This window comes from Petaurus breviceps, unplaced genomic scaffold (assembly GCF_028583685.1).
Source record: "Petaurus breviceps papuanus isolate PSGF00001 unplaced genomic scaffold, PetGlider_PUasm1.0 38, whole genome shotgun sequence".
NCBI lineage: Eukaryota > Metazoa > Chordata > Mammalia > Diprotodontia > Petauridae > Petaurus > Petaurus breviceps.
Window position 1 is genome coordinate 79,161,927 of NW_027186304.1, and position 21,249 is coordinate 79,183,175.

General features: G+C 34.9%; 1 protein-coding gene across 2 annotated transcripts in view; it reads left to right on the forward strand.

Annotated features, from left to right (window-relative positions):
- Positions 1-21,249, forward strand: part of PREX2 (phosphatidylinositol-3,4,5-trisphosphate dependent Rac exchange factor 2) — a 414,229-nt gene that overhangs the window by 145,486 nt on the left and 247,494 nt on the right. For both annotated transcript variants that reach the window (XM_069100083.1, XM_069100084.1), the window contains 2 exons: positions 7,744-7,847; positions 19,770-19,919. In XM_069100083.1, the coding sequence (XP_068956184.1) occupies positions 7,744-7,847; positions 19,770-19,919 (254 nt within the window). The remainder of the gene's footprint in view (positions 1-7,743; positions 7,848-19,769; positions 19,920-21,249) is intronic.

Below are 21,249 nucleotides of genomic sequence, written 5' to 3' on the forward strand. Positions count from 1 at the left end.
AGAAAACCTGAATTTGCGTCTTATCTAGGATTCATCCTGGCTGTGTGTCATTGGACTAGTTACTTAACTTCTTACTTCCCTAGACCACTTTTCTAGACTAAACTCAGAACAGTTGATAATTCTATACCAATAGCAGGAGTTCCTTCACTGTTAGTTTCCCAAAGCAATGAAATCACAGATGTAAACCAACAAATGTTAATAAGTTAAAAAAAATTTAAACTCATTAAAATCAATTACTTAAAAATGCAAATGGAATTGTACCTCAGTGTTTTGGGAGTTCCCTTCAAATATCTTGATTTGTAACTCATCCATGCCCATGTAGTTCTGGTCCATGTCTTTTTTTATAAGCTTGCTTACCACTGAGGGTCTACAAAGCCTTGCTTTGTCTTGACATCACAAGAGTACTAGTTTAGCATTCAAGCTTTCTAACCATCATTCCTTGTTCTTACCACATCTTCCTTATCTATCATATTCATGTTCTTCAGAGTCTTTATATTTTTAAAAAGCTTTCAGTGATTATCGACTTGCTGACTGAGAGAGGAAGGAAGGAAGGAAAGAAGGAAGGAAGGAAAGAAAGAAAGAAGAGGAAGGGACAGAGGGAGAAAGGAAGGGAAGAAAATTTAGAAGGTCTTATTCTGTTTCTGGCACTGTGCTAAACTTAGGATACAAACTCTAGCAGAAATAAAGGATCCCTGCCCTCAAGGGACTGACATTCTAACCGGGGACAATAATATGTAAAAAGGCACAGAGAAGCTATTGTAAAGAAAGAGGTATCTAGCACTGGTCCTCTAGCGATGGATTGGCAATGTAACCTGATGAGGAATGAAAGTAATGTTGCTAGACATTAATGCTTATATAACAGTAAGAATCATATATGTAAATAAATATGCAAAATTCTTTTCTTAGAAGCTGTAATGAAATGGCATTTATCTAGAAGACTCCTCTCTCTTTTGGACCAGGGATAGAGCTTAATACTTCTTGCTTAAAGTCCAAGAAGCAGATTCTCAAAGTTCCTTCTTGAGTAGGTTAGGCACTTTCCAAAACTATTAACTATTTTAAATCAATTAGATGCTCCTTCTGACAATAAATCAGCAATTTAATGATTAGTAGAGCAGGAGTCTGGAAAAGTTAATGAAGCTTTCAAAGGGATCTACATAAAAATCCAAGAGTAATTAAATTATAGGGAGGATCCAGCTTATTGAGTTTATGGGTTTTATTACCTTTATGCCACTCTGGAATAAATGAACTGGATTAAAAAATTAAATGTGCATATTCCAAATTATTTCTATGATAATCAGTGTTTAGGTAAAGCATCTATATGCAGATATAGAAACAGCTGTTACTTTCCCCTATGTATTGTATTTTTAAAAGTTAACATGATTCTTTCCAAAAGCTTTGGTTTCCTTTGGGACATTAATTAGAAAAGGAGGCTTTTCTTCTTTCATGTGAATCTCTTCCTGTTATTTATTTCACTCCTAAAGTTCAAATCTTATGTGACAGTAAAATTGGTTACTCAAATATGGGGATCATTTGTGGCCTTATGGCCTTAATTGTTGAATAACTAACAGGATCAGTAAACGTCTTAAGAAATTAAGATCCTGCTGTTATGAAAATGTTCTTAAGTAATGAAACATTAATAAGAACATGTGACATAAAGAACAAATTCATAGCTATTATAAATGGAAATAGCCAAATAGATCATTGTGTCCATTCCCTGCCAAGAGAAGAGGAGCTGTTTAAATGACACCATCTGCTCTCTTCTTAAAACACTTAATCTTCTTCTGGTAGTTAACAAGATCAACAATTTCACAATACTCCCCAACTTAAAACATTAGGTCTTTAGAAGGTATTGCTATACAGATTTTTTTTTTGCTTTTTTGTTTTTGGAGGGCAATTGGGGTTGACTTGCCCAAGGCCACATGGCTAGGATTCTGTGTGTGTGTGTGTGTGTGTTGTTGTCTGAGGCTGGATTTGAACCCGGGTTCTCCTGACTCCAGGGCTGGTGCTCTATTTGCTGCGCCACCTAGCCTTCCCACTGTACAGATTTTTTAACTGATTACACTTTCATCTGTGGTTAGGAATGGGGGTGTACTGGACCCAACTAGAATGAAAGTAAATTGTTAAATTTTTAGTGTGAACCTGCTCCCCTGGAAAACTGACAATGCTACAGATCAGGGGCTTAATCTATTTTGTTGTTGTTGCTTGTCTAGATTTAAGGAAGTGATAGAAAAATATTAATAATGCATATTAAACATCAACATATTTATATTTTTAAGAGTCACTTGTTAGATATTTACCAGTATACCTTTTATTTAGTATTTTCCAGTTGTTAGGAAAATTTAGAGAACAAGATTATATTCCTTCTTCTGACATTACATGAGGCTATCTCTATCATTCATATAAATATCTATGTATATATCACATTCATATACATATAAACATACATATACATATGCACACATGTGTATGTATATATTGATTAAAAATTTAAAAAATAGCCAAAGGACATACCTTTTTTTCTTTGTAAAGACTCATAAAAGGCTATTTTCTTTATTGAAATTGGTACCTAGAAAAATAAGTAGAATATTTTGGAATAGGAGGTAATGCAAGAGGGAAGGAACCTAATTGAAAACTCTTCTCTTGGAATTTGTCCAGGAGTATCCTGGAAACACACAAGCTATCTAGGGGGAAGTTCTTCCACAGTCTTCAAGACCAACTCCCTGGATTTAGAATAGAGGCTGAAAAAAGTTGGTGAGAAATAAGAGAATACAACCCAGAAGAATGGAACTATTTACTTTGGGGAATCTGTCCAACTCCAGTGACTTCACCAATCCTCTTTGTGCCAGTTTCCCAATAGTTCATTATCCCTAGAGAACCACCTTTCTATGCAATATTGATTTTGAAAAAGAGTAGAAACAGGTGACAATGGACTGTCGGGTTGGGAAGGAGCAAAAAAAGGGACTAGATTTAAAGAAAAAAGAGGATTCATGGCATGAAAAATATTTACTTCAAGGACATTTTAGACAAATATACAGAGTGACTGATAAATGGATAAAAGTTGTTTGAAAAAGAGAGATGTATTCATAATCAAAGACAAGAAGCATCTCAATTAATAAGTACTTTGTAACAAAGTAAACTGAATTAACATCCTTTGTGGAAAACAAAAGTTTAATATTAATTTTGTAAGATTCCATGAAATAACAATGGAAAACTTTTATTGGAACAGTTTCAAGAAACTCAGAATGGTTCAGAAGCATAATAAAACAATCAGATGAAAATAGGAGTAAGGGTTTAAGGATGAAAATTAGGGCTCTTAAGAAAGAAATTGATGAGTCTAGCTAGATTAGATAATTTTAAACAAAGTACAGAGATATTTGCTAGTGAAAAAATAATGCTGAACAATAGAATTACATAATTATAACAGAAAAATGCAAAGAAAGAATGAAAATTAACTGAAGAGAACTTAAAGATGAGGTTGAAAGTACATATTAGAGTTCTGCAAAATGAGAATATTGAATGTGAATAAAGCATGCAGAAAGATAACCTAAGGATTATAGGTTTTCCATAAAGATGCCATAAGAAGGAAAAATAGAATACCATATTTCAGGAATTGATATGGGAAAATTTCCTTGAGATAGTATAAATAAGTAGTAATGTACATTTCACGATAATCCTTGGATCACATATGGAATCAAATCCTGGATTTAATTTACCAAAAACCCTTTCTTGGGAATTATAGCATCAAATGGCAAAATCTGAAGGCAGCAAGTAAAAGAAACCAAAAGCTTTCACATTCCAAGAACAATGAAAAAAAAAGACAAGAACAGGATTGTATTGGATTACAAGAAGTCTAAGAAAAATAGGAATATAAGTTCCCCAAAAATGCATCACATCACTTGGCAGCCAAAAATATGTCTTTTAAAGCATACCTTAAATATCTAAGAAAATTCAATCCTCAACAAAAGGAGAAGAATTTGAGTCATTGTTCAAAAGAAGCCAGGGATTATCAAGAAGGATACAACTTGCAGACTGACCAGATGAAAGAAATTTAAACACTTTTTGAGAACAATGAAAACAAGGGAAAATATTTTCCCTAAGTCATTATGGTGGGATGGGGAACCTTTTTTTCTCTTGATTTTCTTTGAAAAAAAATCTGACATTATCTAAAGGACCATGATTAAGCAAAGATGGTATAAAAGAGCTAAAGAGTCCAAGGAACAAAGATATGAGGGGCAAAATCAGGAGACTGCAATGAAAAAGTAAATATTTGATTACAATATATCTCATTTCCTCTTTCATAAATGCATATGGTTAGATAAACACGAATTCCTTTTGGGCAGTGTGATGGAGAATAAAAAAGCATACTACAGGAACCTGATATTGGTCAATATAGAGAGAAAGAGGAGAGAGGTGGATTGGGAAATTTGAGATCAGATTATTATAAGCAGTTCTTAGATGAAGATTTATGTCTCTGAAAACTGTTATTAGCTGAGTGGAAAAGAGACAATAAATGAACTGAGCATACATTTAAAATTAATTGAAAACAAACAAATTAAGAACTTCAAAACACAGAAAAAAGTAGCAATCTTGAGAATTGGAAGGAAACTAGAAAATAACAACTATAGAACTGATGAAACTGGTTTTCTTTCCTCTTTTGGGAAGATATTAACAGAATAGATAAACCACTATACAACATGATCAATAAAGAGAGGAAAGTATAGTTTTTTTTAAAAAGAGAAGTGAATTCACAGCAGAAAGGAAGTGAAAAAAAACAAACATCAGAAACTTATAATCAGTTATAATCTAGCAAAATGAGAATTCAAAGGAAGTAGATTTTTGAAATACCCAAATTAATCAGCTTAAAAATTTCAGAAAAAATAGATCTATATTACTAAAGATTGAAAAATATCAACAGCCAGGTCCAGAAGGATTCACATGTGAATTAATTAAATGTTTTAAAAGTATTTAATAGCAATGCTAAATCATCAGTCTCAAAAATGGAGATAGAAGAAATTTTATCAAACTCCCTTTTGTGGAATAAATATAGTCCTGATATCCACACAATGAAGAGGCAAAACAAAGAAAGAACATTTTAATCTAATTTCACCAATGAATATTGATATAAAAATTCTAAACAAAATCCTTTGCAAAGAGACTATAATGGTATTTCCAGTAAATGATTTGCAATGATCAAGTGTTAGTCATGTCAGAACTACCAAAATGGTTCAATATTAGGAAATAAGTATATAAACAAGAACAAAGGAAAAATAATATGCATCATTTCAAAATAATATACATTATTTCAAAAGAAACATAATTTCATAAGAAACAAAAAAGCACATTATGTTTCTTTTGATAAGATTAGCACTCATTTACATGTGCTAAAACCCCTAAAAATCACAGATATGGAAGGATATATGCTCAAAAAAATTCTGTTTCTCTGTCTGTCTGTCTTTAAGAGCCTATTTAGATTGTAGACAGTGGGAATGGGAGTGGTGTGAAAGGAGACTGGAAAAGTAGAATGGGACCAGGTTATGAAGAATTTTAAAAGTCGAACAGAAAAATGGATATCTTAACTTAGAAGCAATAGGGAGCCCCTGAGTTTATTGAGTGGTAGCATTATGTGATCTGACCTGTGCTTTAGGAAAATAATTTTGGCAGCTATGTATAGGATGGTACAGTGGGGAGACAATTGCAGCAAGGAGACAAACCATTTAGAAGGCCAGTGCAGCCTTCTAGGTTAGGTGTGATAAAAGCCTGAACTAACATGGTGGCTGTTTGAGTAGTGAGAAAAGAAGAGATGTGAGAGATGAATTATAAGAAAAAAAATGACAAGATTTAGTAATTAACTGGATATGTAAGATGAGAGAAAGTGAAAAGTGTGGAATGCTAATGTGGTTATAAACACAGAGTGATAGTGATACCCTCAATAGAAATAAGGAAGTGTAGCAAAAGTGTGGGTTTGGGTGAAAAGTCAAGGACTCATGTTTTGGACTAGTTGAGTTTGAGGATTCTATGAGATTTTCATTTTGAAACATCAAGTAGTTGGTGATATGGGACTGGTGCTCATTGGATGTATAAATAGACCTGAGAGTCATCTGGTTGATAATCAGAGCACATATGTAAAGAGCTAATATTTTTGTGTTATGGAGATACACTATAAACTTTCCCAATGTTAAATAAAGAAATTTCCTGAAAAAAAATATTTTTGCATGATCTGGAATTTAACGTGCCAAAACAGAAACAGACTTTATATGAGTCTTTTTAAATAACAAAACAAAAAAAATAGTTTGAGATAGTCACTGTTCATGATTGGGTCATGCCAAAATAATAAAAATAATACTGCCTCAATTCAAGGTTTTAGTGTAATCAAATTACCAAAAGTATGCTTTCTATAACTAGACAAATAATAAAATCATATAGAGAAAAAAATTAATCTAGAATCTCAAGGGAAACAAGTGGATAATATATGTGACATTTGGATATATATGACATTTAGACAACATATGAATGACCAAATGACATGACATTACCCTATTATAATATAATAGTCATCAAAATGATTTGGTTCTGGTTAGAAAGAAACAAAACAGAAAAGTAGATCAGTAGAATAGATTAGATAATTCAATCAAAAATAGTACCTCACTGTCTGATAAACCTAAGGACAGTACTTAGTAAAGGAATCCCTTTCTGACAAGTGCTGAAAAAATGGAAATCAGTTTGGTAGAATAGGAGTTTAGAGCAGTATAATTTTGCTGTTTAAGAGGCAGAGAAAGTAAAAAAAAAAGTGAACTCTAATTCTGGACTAGATCTTAACTAATAAGGAGGAATTGATTGCTGAAGCTGACTTGAGTAAAACTTTGGAAAGCAGCATTCATTCCATCATAGGGTTCATAGTCCAGAAGGAGAGGAAAACAAGACATAGTTGGATAATTTCCATGCAGCCTAGATATTGTAAGAGTAGGATTGCTAAAATTGATAGGTATGATGTAGTTGCCTAAAGTTCTATAGTATTTTTAGGTCAAGAGAGTTATAAACAAATCTTAAAATTGAAATTGGAAAGACCCCTTGATGACATGTTGGCAGTAGGATGCTTGGGCAGCATGGAGCCCAGTAGTAGTGTCAGAATAGATTTCAGGAGGGGTGGCGTCTGAGGGTGCTTGCAAACGAACTGTTTACAGAGCATTTTTGTGGCCTAATTGTGACTATATTATCTAAATAACAATTATGACTGTGTATTAAATGAAACCACATTTTGTATTTCAGGAAAAACATCTACCAAGGGACTGAATAGCTTCTTTTCTCCCTCAACAATCTAGTCAAATGGTTCTTTTTTACTAAATCTAAATTTAAAAAGTTTCTTTTCTTGTTAAATCTAAATAAAAAGTTAAATATTTAGTTTAAAAACTCACAAAATGTGTAGCAATTTAAATAATAACAATTATATATCATTCTTACATAGCACTTTAGGTTTTGTAAAATACTTTCCTCCTAACAAATTTGGTAGTTATGAGAAAGGTAGTAAATATATTATATTATCCCCATTTTACAGATGAAAATACTGAGGTTCTAAAAAATTAAATGACTAGATAAATGACTAGGTAGTTGTAAAAATAAAAATTTCCTGATTTTTATAAAAACTGGCTTATCTGCAGTCCTTCAGTTACCCTTTAACTTCAATTCTTTGCACAATTAGTATATATGTATTTATAAAGTGTTTTGTTGGCTTTATTTCCTTATAAGGCGGTTAAAGAATAGCAAGGCCTCTACAGATGGGCACCGTTATCTTTTTCGTGGCAGAATCAATACTGAAGTGATGGAAGTTGAGAATGTGGATGATGGAACAGGTAAGTAATTATCAGATTGGTAAAGGATTTTTAGTGTGAAAAATATGCATGGATAAATTTTTCATTTGAATCACCATTTATTTAATATCTTAGAGCTCAGAAGCCTTTAGCTTTGGGTATATATGGAAGTGGTATTTATTACATAAATAAACAATTAGTCTGCATTGAATAGTAGTTTGGTTTGTGAACTGTATTGTAAATATAACTGTAATTTTTATATTTGAGACCACTTATTTCTACTATAAATGTAAATGTGATATAGCAAAATTCAAGATGCATTTATGATATAGGCTAACCTAAATCAAGTGAAAATTATAAAGAGACAAATTTAAGTTTGAGGTAAAGGGGAGAAACCTTTCTAAAAAACAGAGGCATTCAAGAGTGGTGGCTATAAGTAGTAGGTTCTTTCTCAATTGAGTTCTTCAAGAACAATTTGCATGCTGTAGAGGGGATTCTTCTAATTCTCCTAATGCTATGTTATTTTTTTTTCATTTAAAGCTCTTTGCAACCTGGTCCCATCCTTTCCATTGATCTCTGCCATGTACACTATGGTCTAACTCACCTAATCATTTGTTATCCATGATACTCCGTCTTCCATCTGCATGGCTTTGTGTCAGCTGTCCTCCTCTGGCTCCTCTGGTACAAGCTCCTTATGAGAAGGGGTTTTTCAATATTTGTCTTTGTTCACACTGCCTAGCACATAGTAGTTGTTTAATAAGTACCTGTTGATTTAGAATCCAATTGCCTAGCGATAGTGCTTAAATCCATGGCAATGGATGAGATTATCAAGAGAAATTATAGCAAGAATAGAGAAGAATAGAGAATGGAAGTGTACACACTTCCATACCATGGTGGAATGTGGCTGATGGCTAGCACAAGAGACTTCAAAGGCATATAGTCACATAGCCATAGCCTAGCATCAATGTCAAGAAAGAACAGTGCAGTGAAAACCATAAAGAAGAGAATATGTACATGTATATATATGTGCATATATACACACATATATACATATATATGGGTGCATGTATACATATATGTGTCTGCATGTATGCACGTATACATGTATACATGTATGTGTGTGTATATATATATATATATATATATATATGAAGGAGTAAATTGTCAAAAGTTGTAGAGAGGTCATCAAGGATGAGAAATGAGCAAAAATCTTTGAATTTAACAAATAAGAAATCATTTATAATGTTGAACAGAATAATTTATTTTGCGTGTTGGTGTGGGAAACCAGATTGCAAGGGAGTGATTGATAGAGAATGGGATATGAGGAAATGGAGGCAATATGTGTAGAAGTTTTTCCAAAGAGTTTGGCAGTGAAAAGAGTAGTGATATAGGAAGTTTCTTAAGAATTAGGAGAGATCTAAGTGTATTTTTAGTTAGTGGTGATAGAACCAGTGTATAGAACTTCAAGACAAGAAATGAATATGAAAGGATTGAAGGGCCTAGCCCCCAGAGAATACGGGATGGAACAGAATCATTGGTATACTGGAAGAGTTTGGCTTTGTTAACGTGAAGGACTGTATTTTTCTCCTAGCCTGGAGAAAGAAGAAGAGAAGGGAATAACCATTTATATAGTGCTTATTATGTGCCAGGCACTGTATTAAGTGCTTTTTACAAACATTGTCTCATTTAATCCTAACAACAATCCTGAGGTATGGGTGTTATTATCCACATTTTACAGTGGAAACTGAGGCAGGTAGAAGTTAAGTGACTTGTCCAAGGTCCAACAGTTAGTAAGGATCTGAGGCCAGCTTGAACTCAGGCTTTCTTGATTCCAGGCCTAGGGCTCTTTCTACTGTGCCACTAGCTGCCTCAGTAAGGGAGGGGAAAATGGGGTTAATATTGCAGGGATATTGGAGGTAGAATTTGGGAGAAAATGGAGTTTGTGGGGAATGTACCCAATTTTCTTGGTAAAATAAAACTTAGCCTATGGTAATATTATAGTAAAATTCAAATTGTGGTATTGTTAGTGGTGAGCCAGAAGATAGGTGGATGTGTTTTTTTAGAGTGGAACTGAGTTTTCCTGGCAGGATTTCAGATTGTGTTTTGTGGATGATAAACTCACTCACAGCCCAGGAGGTCTTCCAGGAAAAGTAGATGTGTAGGAAGTAATGGGGCCTCTGTAATAACTGCAGTTTGATACTTACAACAGCTTCTTGCAAGGAAAATTAGCCTTTGTTACTGTACATAAACAGCTCTGATTGTAGGACTTTGGAGATGCTTCATACTTTTGCATTGGTAGAAGGAAGTCCTAGAAGAAATTTTTTTTTTTAAGCAATTGGGGTTAAGTAACCTGCTCAAGGTTACACGGCCAGGTGTTTCTGGGTGGGTGCTGTGTCTGAGCCCGGGATTTGATCCCCAGGTCATCCCGACACTGGAGCCGGTGCTCTTACTTGCTGTGCTACCTGGCTGCCCCTAGAAGAAAATTTTTATAAATAGACAGGTCCGCACTGACCATTTAATCTACTGTCACAGCACGTCTAATTTTGCAGATTAAAAAGTTTAGATTAGAAAAGATTAGATTAGAAAGACCCAGAAAATTTAAGTGGCTGCTTCATCAACATACTTATAGTTACTAACACTGAAGTCAGGGATCATTCCATTATATTAGCTTCACAGAATGTATCATGTTAAAACCTGGAACTAAAGTTATTTTTACAGTGAGTACAAATGATAAAAGAAGATTTTAGTGAATTTAAAAGCTCTTGGAACTGATCAGGAAAAGAAAGGAGAAGGGAAGAAAGTAGGAGGAAGTGGAAAGCTTCATAACACCAAGCTGGATTAGATTTTCCCTTAATTCTTGACTCTTTTCTAAAACAATCCCTATTCCAAACTAAGTACTCTCTCTGCCTCTTGTCACTTTTGTTTTTCTTGATTCTTAATATTCTGATCACTACCTTAATTGTTGCCTGACAATCCAGGATTTAAAATCTGCTGACAGTTTCCTCACTGGAGCTTTTGTGTTAATTGTTTCTACAGATTAATGTCCATACGGTTGCATTTGTCCCATTCCATTCCTACCCATTCCACCTTCCTTTAAACTCTGAATGTGAAATCAGAAAAAGACAGTTTAAGCAAGGGTTGGCAAATACTCAAAGCAAAAACCCATTCTCCCCTTTCCCCCTCTTCAGTGACCCTCTGATCATTAACATCAGATAAGGCACAAAGCAGGGAAAAGTATGCTCATCAAAGACACCTGCCATTAGGGTATAGGAGATCCAACCCAGAGTTTGGGTTGAAGACAATTTCCTGTGGATTGTGAAGTACTCCGGTTTGTGGAGGATATTGTGTTGATAGAAATAAATATACCCCATTAAGAAGTAATCTCACCTTGTGATTGAAGAGAGGTTTAATTTGCTGGTGCTGTGTCCACAGTGGGTGCTTGGAAAATACTTATTGATTAAATTCAACGTGATGAAAAACTTGTACTTATGGGATACCTTTAGTAGTGAAATGTCTTGCTTTTTCCTTAAAGATTATTATTAACTGTTGTTTTGTTTGTTTAAATATTGGACTTAGTTTGGGAAATCAGATGCATTTATTTTTTTGAACATTCATTTGTTGGCCAAAGAAATGATAACAATGTTTTTATTCTAAATCTATCATATAAAGGGTAACTTTCTGTATGTATTTTTAATAAAATCTTACTTCAGTGCTTCATCTTGGCATGTAAGGTGGACCTGGGTTCTTGAAGGGTATTCCAACAGAGTTTAAATTTTCCAGGCAGTAAATGCTTATAGTATAGGTCTGGTTATGAATTGTGTGAATGTTCTTAAAGGGCCAGCCTAGTTTATTTTGGAGGGAGCATCAAAAGAGAATTGTTCACCAAAAGCTAAATTTTCCATGGCAGTCCACAGAGAATATATACAAAGATGTGGAAGGCTGGTAGGATGCTTCAGTGGAGAGAATAGTCTAAAATGATGAAATCATGAATCCTTGAAGTATTGATGAATTATATTTTTAAAGGTACAAGCATGAATTTATCATAGTAAAGAGAAAAAAAATGTGGCATACCCAAATTGGCATGATTTCAACAAGTCTTATTTTCAAATCAGGGTTTTTTTTTCTATTAGGCTATAAAACATTAGACTTGATGCAAATATAATTGTTTTTTAACCTTAAGTAGGCTTAATTCACATTATTGTTATTTAGAAAGAATTCCCTTGAATATATATATATATATATATATATATATATATATATAGACATACTCTCACATTGTTGATCACCAGAATGGGAGTGAACAGAATATTTAGTCATCAAGTTTCTTGATGCAGTGAATAATGCGTTTTGGCATTTTCTAACATTTCCCAGCCCATGTATACAATACTTGGCAGTTTTCCATCTCATTAAGATGCAAAGTTATTGAAAAGATACCAGTATGTCTGCTGAGATTTATGGTTACTTCAGTTTTTAGAAAATCCCATCTCATTATGCAAAAGTGTGCTGAATTAAGAATAGAGAATTTGCAAAGTATAAAGCTCTGATGCATTTAGTGACTTATCCAGGGCTGCCCTTTAGATTTTCCTTGCTTTTCCTGAAAGTCAGTGATGACCTTTGATAGTTTGTACTCATTGTAAAGCTATTTTAATTCAAGATTTTATATGATGCATTCTGTGAAATTAAATATTTTGACCTGTTGAGATCTATAAATTCCTTTAATTACCAGAGCAAAAGTGGATAGTGTTATTGAGCCTTCTATTTGTAGAGAAATGCAAGGAAATCAGGGCTTCAGTTATTATTCTGTGACTACTTGTGCCCTGGCTATGACTGTTGAACTAAATAAGAATCAAAATTGCTAAAGACTGTGCAAGAAAACAGTTGTGCATTCATTGTTAAAATATAAGCTACTTGGCATATCAGTTTTGTACATATGCCCCAAATTTCTCAGCAGCTTTTTCATAAAGAAATTTAAATAGCAAGTACGGAGATAAAATCTAACCTCCATAAATATTTAATTATCACTTCACATTAAGTTTTTTAAAATGCTACCACATTTGCTTTCTTCGAAGTATCACTCACTGTATCTGTGAGGCAGTGAGCTTTATTTTTATCCTGTGCCTAGGGCAGTAGACTTATCCTGTGGAGTACAAATCTAAGCTGGATATTCAGACACATATTATGGGTAGCTAAGTGGCACAGTGGAGAGAGTATCTGGGCTGGAGTCAGAAAGACTTCTCTTCCTAAGGTCAAATCTGTCCTTAGACACTTACTAACTGTGTGACCCCTCAGGGCAAGTCACTTAACCCTGTTTGCCTCAGTTTCCTCTTCTATAAAACAAGCTGGAGGAGAGAGTGGCAAACCACTTCAGTATCTTTGCCAGGAAAACCACAAGAGGGTTCATGAAGAGTTGAACATGATTGAAAAATGAACGAATTGGGGTGGCTAGGTGGCACAGTGAATAGAGCACCAGCCCTGGAGTCAGGAGGACCTGGATTCAAATGTGGCTTCAGACACTTAACACAAAAACTATCCGTGTGACCCTGGGCAAGTCACTTAACCCCAATTGCCCTCCAAAAAGCAGAAAGGAAGGAAGGAAGGAAGGATGGAAGGGAGGGAGGGAGGGAGGGAGAGAGAGAGAGAGAGAAAGAAAGAAAGAAAGAGAAAGAAAGAAAGAAAAAGAAAGAAAGAAAGGAAGGAAGGAAGGAAGGTGAACAAATGATTAGCAACATATATAATGAACAGTAGATTGCCATCTCTCTTGAAAAATGGGAACAATAGTCTTATATGGGATTATGCTGTTGAGTTGAACCTGGATTACATGTTTAGTTAATTTTAGAGCCACATTATTAATTAATTAATGAGGCATTTATCAAATGTCTCTTCTGTCCTCTGCACTGTGCTAAGTACTTGGCAGGGAAGAATGTGGCTGAGATTTAGAATTAGCATTAGACCTGGTCTTTTCCCTCAAGGAAGTTATGATGTACTTGAGCAGATAAATCTATGTATGCATGCATATACGTTTATCTATAATAATGTATCTATGCACCTATATACACATGGGCATCTATACATTTATGCACACACATACATGTATGTATATGTAAGAGTGTGTACACACACGTGTAGATACATACTTACATACACGAATGAAATGCCTTCCATGTGTCAGGTACTGTGCTAAGCATATATGTATATGTATACATGCTCATATATTTATATACATATGTGTATATGAATACATTTTATTTCTTTACACTATATAAATATGTATATAAATGCATTTTATTTATGTATACATGTGTATACATACATATGTGTATGTATGTATGTATGATTAATGTAAGTGAGACAAGTAGATACTGTAGTATATGTTAGAATACCAGATTTAGAATCTGGAAGACTTGGATTCAGATCTTTCCTCAGGCCATTACTAGTGGTGTGACCCTAAATAAATAAATCATCTGACCTCTCTTCTTCATTCTCCTCATTTGTAAAATGATTATAAAAGTAGCAGTTACCTCACAGAGTGGTTTTGAGATTCAAATGAGACAATATGTATAGCATGCTTTATAAATCTTAAAATAATATATAGTTTTTTTTGCAGGTTCAGTTATTTATCTCTCATCTCATGTGGTTTTGGGCTAGATGAACAGAGAAAAATTTCTAGAATGAGGAAGCTGAAAATCCACTGAAACACATTAGGGTGGGGTAATGTGGGGTGCAGTGTTTGTGAAAGATATTTACAAACTCTTGTGTGTCCAGAGTAGAATGACAAGGATGGGAAAGGAGAAGAGAAATTACATGAAAAATATATGTATTAAAAGAATTGGGGGCATTTAAATTAGAGAAGCAAAATCTTTGCACCTCAGTTATCAGGGTAGACCTAATCTTTCTATACACACACATGCACGTGGGCAGATATATATGTATGTCTATATAATATACACATGTGTATTCACATGTATGTATATGCACACATTATATATACCTGTGTATATACATATACGTAAATTTTGGGTTTTGTATAACACGCAATTATATGTTTTACAATATATTTGTATATGCAAGTTAAAGTTATTTTCTTTGTCTTTGGGGAGCAGAACTAGGGGCAATAGTTTGATATTTTAGAGAAGCAGATATAAGGGAAAACACTATAAAATTTAGAGCAACTCAAAAGTGGTCTTATAAATGTTGCTAATAAATAATAAATTGTTTTTATTATCATCATCAATGTTTTATGAATTCAGAGATCACTGAAGTCTACAGTAGCAGGAAATGGCTTCTTGGAAAACAGAATTTGATTGGTTTTTGGATGAATGGAATGTAAAGAGATAGGTGAAGAGAAGAAGAGAAGGACCATCCAGAATAGGCAGCAGTATACTCACCAGCATAGAGGTTGACATGGGGCAACAAGGACACAAAGTGGAGTAAAGGAAACTCTTTGGGTGATAGTGGGGGACAAGTTGAGATAAGTAGAATGGAGCTAGGTAGAAACTGGATTGAACACAATAGAAAATACGTTTTTTGAGCAGGGGCTTAACAAGAGGAAAATGGTTTTTCAGGAAGATTTCTTTAGCAGCAGTATTCAGTATGGTTTGAGGGGAGATGAGGGGAAGAGAGTTGTGATAGGAGATTGCTGTAGCTATTTCACATGTGAGGAAATAAGGTCTTGGACTATGGCAGTAGAATCATGGCCAATTTGGAGAGGCTCCAGAAAAGCAGGTTTGTGTTTCTGGCACTCTGAATCTACAGTATTTTTAGTTCCTACAGAGATCATTGATAAGTGAACATGACTTTCTCACCCTCTTCCTTTAGCTGTTCAATGTAAGTGAAAGATTGTATCTAATTGGATGTGTTCCTCCACAACCAAGCTTGAAAAGAAGATTGCCCAGGGAATGGCCCAGGCAGGAATATTTACTTGCCTTTTTTTGGGGGGGGGAGTGTGGACGGGACTAGAGAAATCACTTAGTTGGGGTCTGTCTCTGAAAAAGTAAGAGGTGTTAAGGAGGGAAAGGGAGGTATAGGAAGGAAGGAGAATAGGACATGAAGGGGAGGGAGGGAAGAAAAGCAGATGTAGAAGAGAGTGGAGAGAAAGAAAGAGGGTGTGAAAAGAGACAGAGGGAGGAAGAGCGGTAGAAGGAAAGTGTAGAGGAAGAGAGGGGAAGGGGAAAGAGGGAGAGGCAGGAGAGATAGAGGAGAGAGAGAAAGAGAGAGACAGGAGTGGGGATTGGGGGTGGGAGGTAGCAATTACAGTCATTTCTTTATTTTGATTTGTCCACATAAAGGAAGAAATGAGAGAAAGAAAAGGGGACGCAGATAGTGAAAATAGGAACAATTTAAGGTTTAATTCTGTGCTAAAACTTTAAAATTTTTCTACTAAGTTAATGAATATCAACATAACTTACCAACTTCAGTCTTTAGAGGTGGTAATGATTGTCTTTTGGGAGTGAGGGCAATAAAAAGCTGTTACTTTCAGTTCCCCAAACTATTATAAATTAGTTTCAGTACTTATAAGCTTATGACATATAATCTGTCTGATTTAGGGAACATATAATGTAAACTTTGACATGCTCGATTAAGAATGTTTCAGATAGCTCTGGAATTAATTCAGTAAAGTTTGGCAGTATGCTCTTTGGAAGTGTATGTCCATACCTAGAAATAGTCTGATAAAAGCAATGGAATGGATTTGGGGAGATATAGATTTTATTCTTGTCTTCATTTCATGAAGACATCGACCCCTTTCTACTTTTCCAGTCTCTCTGTGACTTAGTCTCCTGCATGCACTCAGCAAACCAGTGACACTGACCTCCCCGGTGTTCCTGGAACATGACATTTCATCACTTGACTCCATGAAACTTCTGCAGCTGTCCTCCATGTCTGGAATACTCAGCTTTCTTATTTCTGCATCCTCATTTCCTGGTTTCTCTTCAGGTCTCAGCTAAAATCTCACTTTCTGAGTGAATCCTTTCCCAGTCTCCCTAATGGTAGTGCCTTCCTGCTGTGATTATCTCTAAATATCCCGTATCCTTATATCCTTGTTTGTCCATAGTTGTTGGCATGTTGTCTCCCATTTCTTGTATCCCCAGGGCTTAGCACAGTGGCTAGCACATAATAATCATTAATCAATGCTTGTTGACTTGGTTTGACCTGATTTGACTTAATGACTCTTACTGAATAAAATTGATTATTTGGGAAAATGCAACAGAATAATCTACTTTTCACAATGTCAGTGACAATTTCCCAGGCTCTCTCATTTTCATCAATTCCAAATGATCGTTTTGCCCAGTTAAATTTCTTGGAGGGAAGACAAAATGTCATTTCTGAGCAGTTACTGATATTTTCACTGAGATTCTTGGGACTGCTTTCTGGTAAAGATCTACAGTATAGGTACTCTCTAGTGACTCTTTTGTCTTGTTTGTATTCTTTGCTTGGTCAGGATATAAAATAAAAGCACATGCTACTAATAAGGAAACACTCTTACTATATCTATTGTCAGGTGAAATGAAGTGGCACTAGTTTAACCTGTAATGTTTTTGAGTGCTATGTGGCTATTTGGCAAAAAAATGGACTTATGGGATCTGGAGAAAACCACTTAGTATGTAATACCAGACTCTTTAAAAAATGGATTTGGATCCATGCCAATCAAGTGGCAAGAGTGCAAGACAGATTTTGGGAACAAGGATAGCTAGCTTTTAACTGTATACAATAATGCATTTATTACCATACATTTGCATAACTTATTATTGTTACTACTATGTGGTAAACATCTTTTGGGAATTCCTTAGTTTTATTCATTTTTTATCATGTTTTATAAAACATTGGGAGTCTATTCTGTTCTATATGGCATATCCCAATACAATTTTTGAAAAGAATTTTGGAGAAAATAAATGAAATGTCACTTGGAGTGCTTATGATTGATAGTGAGCTAAAGTAATTAAGAAATTCTTTGTGCAAGGCTTGGAAATGCCTTTTGGTATTGGAGATTGGAAGAACTGAATGTCAGTGTAATTTTATTCTTTTAGAATTTATTATTTATGCACTTTGACGAAAATATTTTTCTAGATCACGTTCTTATGTCCTTCCCTTCACATTCACATTAACCATCCACATCACCAGAGGGAAGCCAGATACTAGGAATTTCATAGTTGTAGGGGTAACTTTGAAGGTCTAGGCTGCTAGTGCTGTGGAATCCCTATTTGTGTGGTTCCTAGTGATCATCAGCCTGTGTTATTCTTAATTAACTCTTTGCAAAGGTATTTATTAAATTCTAAAAATAGTTGGAACTAAACATTTCCTCCCCAAATTCTAGGGTACATCTTTGCACAAATAAACACAACATGTGTGAGGAAGTGGGGACGAACTTAGAGTACAATTATAGTGAGGCATATATGAAGAGATCATATATCCAAAAGGTAATCTCATGATCTCTGGTTGCTACAAGTCCTTGCTTGAGTCCATATTCAGCATTGTTCTCTGGTGTAAGGGATTTTGCTTTTTGAAGATGACTCCTCACTCTGGTTGCTATCTTTCTATATCCATTGTGGTCCATGTTTTTCTGCATTTGCTTTCAGTTTTTCTCTGTCTCTTTTTCTGTCCATATTGATCTCTGTCTTTGGTTCCAGCTCTCCTTCTGTGTCTCTGTTTCTGACTTCTGTCTCTTTTCACTCTGTTTCTGTCTGTCTCTCTTCACAGGCTATCTTTTTCAAGTGACCTATTTTGCCCTAGGTATGTCCTTTTTTTCTTAACTGAATACTTGGTATCCTACTGATCCCTTCCGTCTGACAGGTCACTGCAATGGAATTGTTAATATCCTCTGGGCTTGGGGCGGCCAGGTAGCACAGCGAGTAAGAGCACCGGCTCCAGTGTTGAGAAGACCTGGAGATCGAATCCCGGGCTCAGACACTTAGCACCCACCCAGAAACACCTGGCCATGTAACCTTGAGCAAGTTACTTAACCCCAATTGCTTAGTGGCGGCCAGGTGGCTCAGTAAGAGCACCGGCTCCAGTGTCGGGATGACCTGGGGATCAAATCCGGGCTCAGATATTCAGCACCACACCCAGAAATAACTGGCCATGTAACTTTGAGCAAGTTACTTAACCCCTATTGCTTTAAAAAAAATATCCTCTGGGCTTACATCCTTCCCCTTTCCTCCAGATGCTATTGTCCTAGCTCTCTGGTATAGTCACAAGGTTATTCCTAGGGATTTCATGAGGTTCAAATGAATTAATGTATATAAGACACTTTGGAAATCTTAATATAAATTCATGTTATTATTAGCCTACAATAATTAGGCCTCTAGTCTGAAGATGACTTCAGTCCTTGATTTCCTGCTGCACTCATATTAAGTTCAATCAATGTTTATAGAGCAATACAGGGACTAGGGCAGTGGTGGTAAGAAATATATATGCATGCTTTTAAGTTTCATCTGCCTTATTAACACTTTCTTCAGTCTAAACCAATCAACAAAACAATAAATCAAACCTGGATTTGTTGATTGTCGTTCTGAGTTGTAAATGCTCAAGGTGAAAATTTAACAATGGGCTCTCATAAGCCTGAAAGCTGGCATGAGCACAGCCCTGGTTAACTTCTTAAGGTAATTGGAAATGTGGGGTCTTTTACCACTAACCTGGCCTCCTGCTTATCTGCTTAAATTCTCCCACTCTTTAGAGGTGTGGATGACTTTTTTGTGAGCTAATCATTTCCATTTCCTTCTTGTCCCATCAGAAGAATTTATACCTTATGAAGAGATTATAGTACTATCTTGTTTAAACATTTAAAAATTTCTTAATTGGGTTGGGAGTGGAATGCCGCTTTTACAGCTGTTTAGGGAATGTGGTTGTTTAGGTACAGGTCATCTTGTTATTCTTTGAAAAGTTCAGAAATTCTTGATTTTGCGGGTGAATTACATGAATTTCACATAAATTACATTCTGTTCTTCAATTTTAAAAACTGTTGCATTCCAGCTGACTTCCACAGCAGCGGACATATTGTTGTTAATGGTTGGAAGATACACAATACAGCAAAGAATAAATGGTTTGTGTGTATGGCCAAAACACCCGAAGAAAAGCATGAATGGTTAGAAGCTATTATGAAAGAAAGAGAAAGGCGAAAAGGTAGGTGCCAATGATTCGGTACCATATTTCATTTTATGCCAAGTTTTACTTACTCACTCTGACTAAAAGAAATCTCTGCTTTCTCCCCACTCCCAGAGCACTTTTATTGTTCTTCCCCCATACACTTTCATACCCTTCTTATAAGCTATTTGTGAACTTGGCTTACCAGAATGCAAACTATATTCGTGCAGGGACTCTCACATTCATTTTTATAGCTCTCTTCCAGAATAGGTGCTTAAAAATTAATATTCACTTCAGTTCATCATGTGGTTTAGTAATTAGCAATCATAACATCACACCAATAATACTTACATAGTTAAAAAGTGATTTAAAATCTATAAATACAGAATGGTTGTATATTTTATTATTAAAATGCTTTGCATGCATCATCTTACTTTATTTTCACTTTCAGCCCTTATGTGGTAGGCATCTCATCTTCTCCCAAATTGATAAAGAAATTGATTAGATGACGGAACTATTCCATCTTACAGATGAGGAAACTGAGGTCAAGATAGATTAAGTGATTTGGTAAAGGTATGTGATGGAGCTGAGACTTGAATCCTGATTTCCTCAGCCCAAGTCTAGATTTCTTTCTACTATACAATATTGCTTATGAAAAAGCAAAGAAGAAAAGGTTAATGATTCATCTTGATTTTGCTGTCTTACAAGATGTCCTCAAAACTTAAGACTTTGCTAAGACCTTTGAGGCACCCTCTTTGTGAGCATCCTATTATAGTACTCTTGTGATACTTACACAGAAAATGGGAAAGAAAAAATATTGTTAGTAAAATAATTGCATAGGAAAGGAGGTTCCTGAATCCTACATCACTAACTCTGAATCTACAAAGTCTATTCTAGGTCAATGCATTTCAGGAATATGGATTAAAAAAACAAATACCCATATATCTACAAGAAAATACTCATCTTATCTAGATATTTCTTTATCAACTTGCAAGGATGAGGGATACTGTTTTATTTATTCCCTGGTGAGCACAAAGAAGAGATGCCTAATGAATTGTTAGTTGAATTAAATCAATAAAAAATATCTTTGGATGAAAAACTTCTTTTTAAACTATATCATTTCTTTCACCTTTTGATGGTCCCCTCACAAATGACACATTCATTGTGATTAAAACAAGACAATGGAATAGTCAACAAAGTAAGGACTAAGACAACTGATTACTAATTACTGACTGATTTTAGTTCAATTCTAGACTATTAAATTCATTAAGCATTTATTAAGTTTCTTATTATATACTATGCAATGTGCTGGGGATGGATTGTAAAGGCAAAAATAAGGCAGTTTTTGCCCTTGTGGAATTCATATTCT